The following is an 11,181-nucleotide window of genomic DNA, read 5'->3' on the forward strand; positions in this document are numbered from 1 at the left end:
AATGCCTAAACACTTATAACTTCCATGGCACTTAATATATTATGTACTTCTGTTACAGGTTGGCGATGAGCATCTAAGGAAACAGCATCGAGTTCTAGCTGATCTTCATTACAGTAAAGCAGTGAAGCTTTTTCAACTCTTAATGGATGCACCCTGTGAGTTCCTTCGGGTACAGTTGGAAAGAGTAGCATTTGCAGAGTTCCAGATGGCAAGTAAGTTGGACTACATATAAAGAATCACTATGGGAGGTAACTGTTGTCCAAATTAGGAGAAATATTGTTACTGAGACCACATGGGTGAGGTAACATCTTTTACTGGACTATCTTTTGTTGGTGAAGGAGACAGGCTTTCAAGCCCAGACTGGAAGAAGACCTCTGTGTAGGCTTGAAAGCTTATTTCATTTACCAACTAAAGATGGTCTGATAAAAGATGTTACCTCACCCACCTTTTCTTTCTAATATCCTTGGACCAACATGGCCACAACTATACTAAAATTATTACTGTCCATTTTCCCATTTTCTTGAGAAAGTAATAATGTACCCCTGCTTTGGGACACCACCACGCTCTGGGAAAGTCCATTGCCCACTTGTGAAATTTTCAAACAAATGTCTTTGTGCTTTTTCCTGTGCTGCCCCCACCCCGAGGCATTCCCCATAGGTATTATCCATCTTATTTTCCTTCACATCCCTCCTTAGGAATTGTGGAATCCCACTGTGGAAAGAGGGAATTCTCCTCTTTCCACAATGCCTACCAAAAATACCCTGTGACAACAGCTATGCTGCTGGAGTGCTGAGACCACTGCTTGTCATGCTGACCAGTCTCGTTACTTGTATTCCCCTGTCTGTATCCATCTGTTGTTTTGTCTCTTACTTAGACTGTAAGCTCCTTGGAGCGGAGGCTGTCTTTATGCAGTGGGACCCTGATTCATGAGTAGAGCTCCTAGGCACTACAGTAATACAAATAATAATACCTGTGTAAGACTCTCTCAGATCCTTGCATGATAGTAGCTGTGTAAGTCCAGAGCTCATGTCTTCTCTAATTTTAGGTCAAAATAGTAGTGCTGGAAAACTAAAGACTCTGTCTGGGGCTCTAGACATATTGATAAAGACTAGGTGTGCATTCCAGCTGATCAGAAAGGAGCTTTCAGCTGAATGTGAACAGGTAAGCAAAAGGACAAGTGGTCTGATTATCTACTTCTTTGCACCTTGTGCAGTCACTTACACCTGTTCGTTTGGGAATAAAATACTGGTTTTAAAATTATAATTGAATCATTCTTTAAATATTAAGCTATCACAGTTCATCTTTAGGTTTTTGTTAAATTCTCTTCATTATGTCTGGATAAGCATACATACAGAGGAAATACCCCTCTCTGACCACTTCCAATTCATGTATTCCTTCTATAGGCACAAAGACAGGACACAAGTTAAACAAAGTGACAGGATCTTAAGTCTTGAGGCTACATCCATTCTGGAGTCCTGTCAAGTTCTGCCTTGTCAGACAGCACCAGAACAATTGGAGATTTAAGTAGAACTGAAGTTCTGCATTAAAATGTTGAGGACAAAAATATCATATCCAAACATCATGATATATTATGTACATGACATATTGTAGCTCAGTCAGATGAGTTCATGTTTAGAAGACAAGTTTTAATGTAATCCTAGTAACACTGGACTTAACACTACTTTTATTAAGGCTAACTGCCAAAATTTGAAAGAGAAATGTAGTTCTGAATTCTCACAGTTCTGTAAAAATTGACTGACACTGATGCATTTCTGTATACTGGAACATGGACCATAATGTCTTTCCATTTCTGTAGTAGTTGTCTGTAGGACACTTATGGATCCTCTGAAGTCTTTAAGAACTGCATGTACACTTCTTTTGAACATGGCTTATATTTTTGCAGTAAGATTCACCATGTCACTGAAATGTTAAAAATTTGGAAGGTTTTTGCAGTTGAGCCCTATCATAGGGATCCAGATGGTTGAATAAGTAAATATTGCTGCCTATGTTGAGATACATTTTGTCATTATCCAATGGCACTGACAGTCTGAGCAACAGTTACCAAAATCCATGCTTTCCCATTATTTTCATAACTAAATTTGATGGAGTACATAGAACATATTACAGCTACTTTGAAAAACTCACAGCCAGCCTTATGTAACTGGTGTACAGTGCTGATGTAAGTTATTACCAAAACACTTTCATAAACAGGATGGAATAATAGCTTTGACATTAACACTGTGTATTTTAATGAGTACATTAAATTGAAATAATACTATTGAAACCTGATGTAAAAATATAATTTGCTAGTTGGGCTAGGTTGAAATGCCTTTCTGGTTTTTTTAGATAAATGAGGATGTCAAAAGCAGTGATGTGAAGACACCACCTAGTGACTCCTCGTCTAACCTTAATAAAGATGAAGTAATAAAACTCCTCAGTATATTTGAATCTCGATTGTCATTCCTCCTTCTTCAATCAATTAAATTGTTAACATCAACAAAAAAGAAAATTGGGTAAGTCGAGACTTGTTAGCTTTGGTAAAATGAATACTGGATTCTAATTTGTATCTATACCTGTTACACATATGCAAGAAAATACAGTGTTTGTATATGCAATTTGTATTTTTTGCAAAGATAATTCCTGTGTGTGAGAGATCAAGCCACATCTCAACTCTGACTTACTCTTTTGAGTATTTGCTGTTCTATAATTTGTATAACTGAGGGAATGACCTAAAAAGTTTGTCTGCTGCTTGTGTGTGGGTAGCATCTTGTATCTGTTGTTTCCTGAGATCTTGAAGAAAGACAATAAAAAGAATCTATGAATGGCCATAACAAAAAAAAAAAAATTATCAAAACTTTGTTGTCCCTGGTAGATGGGGAGAGGGAGTGTCACCATGTTTTATAATGTTTATCTGCCCCTCATTCCACTGTGTGTGGGTGGGTGCATACACGTGTACAGAAGTTATCTTTAACTTGCATCGCAATCACTTGTTGGCAGATAGCAATGTTCTGGCATAGGTGGGAACTAAGGTAGACCTACCCATGTCAAAGGAAAATACATACACCTAATGTGCTGGACAAACAATATATTCCAAAAAAAAAATGCTGTCAAGAATTGAGAGATTTTAGGCTAACAGGCACTAATGACTGGGAGACCCATTGCAAATTACTGGATTTTGGAGAGGGTTTGAAGTATGAAATTTACAGTATGCTGAAGTCCCCACTACAGCTAAAAAATGTGAAGAGTGATGGTTTTATGTGCAACTTGTGGGGTAATGCTTAGCAAGGTAGAGCTATATATTTTCTAAAATAAGCATTGGAGTGACAGCCTAAAGGATTATCCTTTCTTTGTGTAAGCATTTCCTTATGTTCTCATACCGTATCTAGCTGTCAGGATTTAATTCAGAACAAAAACATGGCTTCTCTCTCTCCCTCTCTCTCTCTCTCTCTCCTTTTTCTTTTGTGCATTGACCTTCAGGTGTTCTCTAGAATAAAGTGTGTGGCAGTGTAATAATTGCCTACACCAGTATCACTGCTCTTGGATGTAGTTATATTTCATCTTGCCTTGGGAGATTCACAAAATACCTTTTATCCCATCAACTGCAAATATGTGGTGATCTCATCATCTGAGACTCTGTAGACACTAAAGCAGCTTGTAGAGCACCAGAAATCGCATAAGTAATAGCAAAAATCACTTTTTTGGAGTCATGTTTACAAAACCTGTGATACCAGCTAGTTCTAGTGTCGTATACATTGACAGAGGATTTTTTTTGTTGCTGAATGCTGTATTAAGTGCACAGTTGGCATTAAGATCAAGGTACAGTTGTCTGTATTTTCACATTGAAATAGTCGCTGGGCAGGATTTAGGCAACTGATGTGCTATTATGTTGGATGCTGCTGGCTAAATGCAATTTAGCAAAAGCATCCATCCTCCTGCGTAAAAGAACCATAAAGCATAGGGGGGAGAGACATACATGGAAGGACAAAAGACTAGAAAAGAGCCTGACTTTTTCTGTGTAGCAGCAGTAAGGTGCCTTTAATTTTTTAAAAAGCTTCCACACGGTGGCAGTATAAATATACAAAATGTAGAGGATCAGAGTATAATCCATCTTTTTAAACAAATTGACATGCAGAGTAATTCACTAACACAAGTAATTGTGTTGGTTCTGTGCTATCATACTTCATAGCCTTGGATAGGGTATAATGTCAGAATAGAATATTTAGACTTTCTTTTCCCATCTACTGTTCTAATCACTAATATTTTGTTTAAATTGGTTTTATATTGAAGACTTTATACATGGTGTATATGCTTCAATTTAATTCTGTTACAGTGTTTAATTTTTCAAGGTCTGCAAAATAAAAGCAGAATGCTATTGTCATACAAATTTAATGCAACTAATGTGTGTCATTCAAAAACTGTAGAAGTGCTTTGAGGGTAAGTTAAATTCCCTTTTCTCTCTAACCTTTTATATGTAATGTGCAAATATTATATGTCCAAATCAGTTTCTCTCTATGGGGTAAGGAGGGAATGCCTACCCTCCCACATGCCTCCACAGCAATGGTTAGCTTGATCTGAGTGGGAATTGAGTAATTGCTTTGCTGTTGCATGGTAATTGATGCGCTCATTCAAGGGGAATGCAGAAAGGAAATTTTTACTCCATCTTTGAAACTGTTTTGCTCAAGCCATGAAAGTTGCAGTCTGGCTATGAACCTGCATAAAAGTAAGATGTCAAAAATTAAGTCTCAAGCAGAACTGAATTTCGCTATGTAAAATTGTGGGGGGTGAAGGGGGAATAGTAATTCAAAATGATGTTTTCTCCTGGCATTTTTGTAGTTTATCCTGGAAATAGTTTGCATTTCAGTGGCTTTTTTATTGAATACCTGTTCTGTGTGTTAAATAAATCTGACACTATTTTGTGCAAAATATTATGAATTAATTGCTGCTTTGTTTCTTGGCGATTCTTGAAGGATTTATACTTAAACCAACTAGTCACATATGTTTAAAAAAAAAAAAAAACCAACAGAACTCAACAAACAAACCTCAATGTCAATGTTGTTCTTTTTCTGAGATTTTAAAAACTGGCTTTTGGAGTTTTATTTCCTAACAGGGCACTGGAGAAGGAGAAGCCAGTTTAGGGTTGCAAAGAGAAAGGTAATATAGTTGAAGTGATGAGCCAGCAAAACTACCTTAGCATCGGTGTTCTGAATGGATAAGTGGGGAAAGATGGCATTTGTCAAGGCCAGAAAGGAGAAGGCCGCTGTAGCCAAAACACAAGATGATGATGGACTGGTGGACAAGAGATTTAGCTGTGTGGATGAAGAGGAAAGGCCAAATCCTAAAGATGTTATGCAGGAAAAATCTGCAAGATTTAGACATAGTTTAGGTGTGAGGACCTAGAGAACAGGCCAGGTCAAAGATGATGCCCAGATTACAGGCTTGAGTGACAGGGAGAATGGTGGTGGGTACCCATGGTGACAGAGAAAGCAGAAGGGCTTCTGCAGGGAAAGATTGAATTCTATGTTGGCCCCATCAAGTTTAAATTGATGTCTCAATAGTCATGCAGAGATGTCAGAAAGGCAGGCTGAAATTTCAGTTTGGATGAAAGAAGAGAGATATACCATGGAGAAATAAATCTGGGAGTTAACATAGAGATGGTACTTGAAGTCACGTTTGTGCATATGCTGCCCAGAGGCTGTAAAGGAAGACGACAGGATGAGAATCAGAGCCCCGTAGATCTCTGCCTGAAAGCTGGAGTGGAAATGAGGCGGATACTCTGAGGGTATGTCTACACTGCCAAGTGAAGTCGACTTACTTAAAGTCAACTTTCAGCAGCCGATTTTTAGAAGTCGCGGTAGCGTGTACACACCATGCTATTTGCGCAGGTCTCGTACGTCCACCCTTATTTCGACTTTCAAAGCAGTGCACTGTGGGTTGCTGTCCCACAGTGCAACTAGCCGCGGTGGCTGTTGGGACGAGTGTCATCGTCCCGTGATGCAACGCTGCTTCCCCCTCCCTTTTTCCCCCAAACACATAGGCAAAATATTCTTGCACTTTTTTTTACTCCGTGCACTCGCCATTGCTGCAGAGACATGGAGCCAGCTCAACTCTGCACTATTATTATGAGCATCACAAATACATTGCGGCTTAACATCGAGTATTTTTGAAGTAGAGTACAGGCAACAGTGATGCCACCAAGGCTGCCCTGCTACAAGCCATCGAGCAGAACAATTCCTGATGGCTGCAGGCTGTAACGCATCATCTGCAGTCCGTGGAGTGTTGGTTCTGGTCCAGGGAAACAAGCACAGACTGGTGGGACTGCATCGTTATGCAGCTGTGGGATGATGACCTGTGACTGCAAAACTTTCGTATGCAAAAGGCAACTTTCCTCAAACTGTGCTCGGAGCTGGCCCTGTCCCTGAAGCGCGTGAATACTCACTTGAGACAAGCTCTGACGGTGGAGAAGAGAGTTGCCATCGCTCTGTGGAGGCTGGCAACCCCGACTGTTACCGCTCAGTTGGTAATCAATTCGGAGTCGGTAAATCTACAGTGGGCACCTCCATGATTCAAGTATGCAGGGCCATCAATAGACTTCTGCCACGAAGGAGAGTGACTTTGGGAAATGTGCAGGACACATGAAGGGGTTTGCCACAATGGGGTTCCCAAACTGCGGGGGGGCTAGTGATGGGACGCACATCCCTATCTTATCGCCTGCCACCTAGCAACTGAGTACATAAACCGCAAAGTATACTTTTCCATGGTCCTGCAGGGCCTTGTGGATCACCGGGGTCGTTTCACCAACATCTCTGTGGCGTGGTCTGGGAAGGTGCATGATGCACGCGTATTTCGTAATTCGGGGCTGTTCTCTAATATGCAGGTGGGCACTTTTTTCCCCAACCAAAAAATTCACATCAGGGGTGTGGAAATGCCAATAGTGATCCTGGGGGATCCTGCTTACCCCTTGCTCCATTGGCTAATGAAGCCATACACCAGGCAACTTGACAGCAACAAGGAATGTTTTAATAACAGGTTAAGCAGTTGCAGAATGGTTGTAGAATGGGCCTTTGGGCGTTTAAAGGGCAGATGGAGGAGTCTCCTCACTAGGCTGGATATGAGTGAAAAGAACCTCCCTTCTGTGTTATCTGCTTGCTGTGTTCTTCATAATGTGTGTGAAGCGAAGGGTGAGAGGTTCCCCCAGGGTTGGGCTGTGGAGGCAGAAAGACTGGTCACCAGTTATGAGCAGCCAGATTCCAGCAGTACGCTGAGAGCTAACCACAGAGCACTTTGTATTAGGGAAGCTTTGAAAACCAGGTTCTCCAATGAGATGCAGGAATAATTTCTGTTCCTGTATGTTGTTTGCCTTTGCTCAACATCCCCCCCCCCCCCCCCCCCGCCCACACACACACACCATCGATATCACTACCCCCCAAATCCCTTCCCTGGGATCATTAGTGCTGTCCTGTGTGCTGCTGGACTGCTCTGGGGTCAGGAATATGTCCTGACTTTCTGGGAGAACGGACACCCCGCTCTCCTGCACCCTGCTCTCCTTAGCCTCCTCGTCCACGGAGTCCTCATCATTGTCCATGGACTGTGAGCTAGCGGAGGTATCGATGCTGCGGGGCAGCACCGTGGTGGGATCGCAACTGAGAATTGCACGCACCTCATCATAGAAGCGGCATGTTTTGGGCGAGGAGCCAGAACAGCTGTTAGCTTCCCTGGCTTTCTGATATGACTGACGCAGCTCCTTGATCTTCACGCAGCACTGTTGAGCGTCCCTCTTGTGTCCCTTCTCCAGCATGCCCTGGGATATCTTCCCATAAATGTCCAGATTGCTTTTGCTGGTTCTGAGCTGAGCCAGAACGGACTCCTTGCCCCACAGCCCAAAAAGATCTAAGACTTCTGGTGGACTCCATGCTGAAGCACGTTTGGGCTTTGCAGTAGCCGTGAGGAGTACAGCAACAATGCTCTCTCCACGCTGGCAGCACAGGAAATGAAAATTGAAATGTTCCCGGGGCTTGAGGGGAGGGGACATTTCCAGGTAGCGTGACCACAGCACAGCGCAAATGTCCAGAGCGGTCACAAGGGGGCGTTGTGGGATACCTCCCAGAGGCCAATAAAGTCGATTTAAGTGAAGTTGTGTCTACACTGACACTAAATCGAACCAATACATTTGAATTAGGTGCTACGCCATTTGCAGAGGTGGTCTTATTAAGTCAACTTTGGCGCGACTTAAGTCAATTTAACTGTAGTGCCAATGTAGACGCAGGTGTTCGGAGATCAACGTAAGTGACTTTACGTCGACCTCCATCGCCAGTGTAGACCAGGCCTGAATGAAACACTGGAGAAGTGATTAGAGAGGTAGTGGGAGAAGCAGGAGTCATGGAAACCTGGGGAGAACAAGATTTTGATTGTGTGGGTAGTCACTGTTTTAATAAATATTTGCACAATGTAATTGTTCACAGTTTGATACAATTTAATAGTTCAGGTTATCTGTTTCCTTTTTCAGTGGCAGTAATGAAGAAGAGCAAGTTCTTAAGACCAACAAGCAAGTTTACTCCCTTTTATTGCGTGCAACTGCTAACAAAAGTGTGACTCTGCAAGCAAGAATAGAAGTCATTTTAAATTTATTGGAACAGCTGACTCAGAACAGTGAAGCCAATAAGACTGGAATTCGGTGACTTTCTAAATATAAAACTGCTACAGGTAGCAGAAATATCAGTGCCTTGTTAAACATGGGGTCAGTGGCTTTGTTCCATGTGGTGCTTAGTTTTATTGAAGTTGAGGTAAGCATTACCTATTTATAACATGGTACAGCTGAGAAAGAACAGGAGTTCATCACTATCCCATGACAGCTCAATTATGCTTTGGTTACTAATGTTTTTACATTTGTGAAGTGCTAAAATGGAAATGTAGATGTAAAGCTTCCACTCTTTTACATTTGAGAAATACACAGTTGCTTTCTCTGAAAAGTAGTGTGCTTTGCAGTGATGCAAAATAAAATGTTTAGCATAAAAATGTAATCTGTTACGGTTGGATGCCTTGGATATTTTTGTATAAAATGTTACTTTGTAAGCAAAGCGGTATTGGAAGACTTTTTTCAGTAATGTTAACTGAAACTGTACAAAGAAATGTCCTTTATATATGCAAACATATTTCCTTTTTAACTACAGTTAATACCACACACAAAAATAAGTGTGTGCCTTTTTAGCCTCAATATGAGATTTTTCACAGATATTAGCCATTGCTGGAGTGTCATTTTCACCAGCAAGTGAAATGGATTTAGCTGTACTTTGATTTGTTTGATCAGGAATAGTATTATCCTCTCTTCTTCAAACTTGAAACTGTGAATAAATGAAAAAGCATATTTTAAATACATTTTATTTATTAAAACTATAACATACACATCTAAGTCTGATTTTTTTTTGTATTGCTATCATTTAATATTTCTGTTCAGGAGACACAAACTGCCCTGTCACATTGAAAACAGGTTTAAGAAACATGGGCCTCGTTTTCATATGTGCTGAGCACCAACAACTCTGATTAATTTCACTTGGAAATCTGAAAATCAGGCCTTAGTCTCATCTCAATATGTTAGGACTTAAAACATGTAGCTACCTCTCTCAAAGTGTCGATGAGGCATTCAGAAACATGAAATCTGAAGTATTTTTTACTAGTGTTGCTCTAAAAATTAGAAGTATTATAACTACATATATACAATAATGAACTGTTATCTTATTTGTCGGAAGTTCTTAGATGCAAGATTTTATTTTGGTGAATAGATATGTTTCTAACTCTCTTGAATCAAAATAGAATTGGAAGCTAGGTCTCTTTTTTTTCTTGAAGTAAAAAGTTACAGAAGTCAAATGGTACTTTATATATGTTTGTCATTAATCTAGATTCCCTGCAATGTGCTATCTATTCGTGGTGTTAGTATTGAACTGCACCTTCCATTACTATTTTTTTATTGTCTGCTCCATATTCACATCAAGCAAGAAGAAATTCTGTGTCAGAAAGTTTATGAACATAACTTCAAAATGCTAGTGCAAAATCAAAGCAGTGTTTTGTGCCTAAGACTGATACATTGCCTTTCTTTGGGAGCTAGCATGTAGCCATCAGTGGGGAAAAGTTGAACAGTATTTATTCTGGAAGGCCCTGTGTTAGGGGGAAAAAGGTAGGTCTTATCATGAAATCCTGATTATCATCATGTTAGAGTGTAATTTCACTCTGAAAAGTGACTAAAAATGACATGACTTTCATGTTGTATCCGGCTGATTTAATATCTGATTTGCTCATATTAAGAGTAAGACAGTTTTCTTGTCAGCCCTGCAAACTTGACCTGGACTAAGCAGGTCAAGGTAGATCTCTTTCATTAGACATCAGGACCAATCAATTGAACAAGCCAGATGTGTCACTAAGGGAACATCCTTTGCAACCACCTTGTCTTCAAATCATACCTACTGTTATGCGGCTATCCAAGGAATTGTCCTGGCTCATTTTGTATCCTGCCATTTAATCAAATGAATAATATATAGAGTCTAGATTTCCGTTAGGATAGCCATACAATTGCTAGGAAAGTATCAATTGAGGATAATAATTAGCCACTTCAGTGTTTGTTTTTAATTTTCTGTTTACATCAAAAGCAAACACCTGTGAACTAAGAAGGGGTAAGATTCTTCTGATTTTTTTTTTGTAAGAGGACTATAGTTATAGAACCAAAAAGTAAACAGGGTGACACTCTCCCGCTGAATAGCTATCACTGCTCATTGAGCTGGTTTTATTATGTTGACGGGAGAGCTCTCCTGTCAGCATAATGTGACTATCCAAACGCTTATGCCAGCAAAACTTAAGTCACTCGGGAGGGAGGGTGGTTTAATCACATCCCTGAACAACAGAAGTTTTGCCCACATAAGTGCCCACATAGTGTAGACAAGGCCTATGACTTCTAATCTCCTCCTTTCTTTGCATTTGATTCCCAATAAAAATAACTTTGGTAGTCTCTTAATGGCTAATCTTGATAACATTCCACGTTGTAGTGTAAACTAGATGTCAAAGAACATCTCCTGTTTTGCAATGTTCACCAGGCGTTTGTGGTCAGTAAGCTACAACTTTTTCTTTAAGCTTGAAAACTAGTCTTTTGTGAAGCACTAGGGAACAACTTCTGCTTGCTGTAGTCAGAGTTTGGAA

At 40.3% G+C, this 11,181-nt stretch overlaps 1 protein-coding gene across 1 annotated transcript in view; it reads left to right on the forward strand.

Moving 5' to 3' along the window:
* The window catches only part of EDRF1 (erythroid differentiation regulatory factor 1), a 47,030-nt gene extending 37,606 nt beyond the window's left edge, over window positions 1-9,424 (forward strand). Inside the window, exons 22-25 of the mRNA XM_067533393.1 lie at window positions 59-212; window positions 1,046-1,161; window positions 2,347-2,513; window positions 8,504-9,424. Of these exons, the coding sequence (XP_067389494.1) occupies window positions 59-212; window positions 1,046-1,161; window positions 2,347-2,513; window positions 8,504-8,675 (609 nt within the window). The 3' untranslated portion in view covers window positions 8,676-9,424. The remainder of the gene's footprint in view (window positions 1-58; window positions 213-1,045; window positions 1,162-2,346; window positions 2,514-8,503) is intronic.
* The last annotated feature ends 1,757 nt before the right edge of the window (window positions 9,425-11,181 follow it).

The sequence above is a fragment of the Emydura macquarii genome, unplaced genomic scaffold, assembly GCF_026122565.2.
Source record: "Emydura macquarii macquarii isolate MOO-44397 ecotype Brisbane River unplaced genomic scaffold, CSIRO-AGI_Emac_v2 contig_3343, whole genome shotgun sequence".
Lineage (NCBI taxonomy): Eukaryota > Metazoa > Chordata > Testudines > Chelidae > Emydura > Emydura macquarii.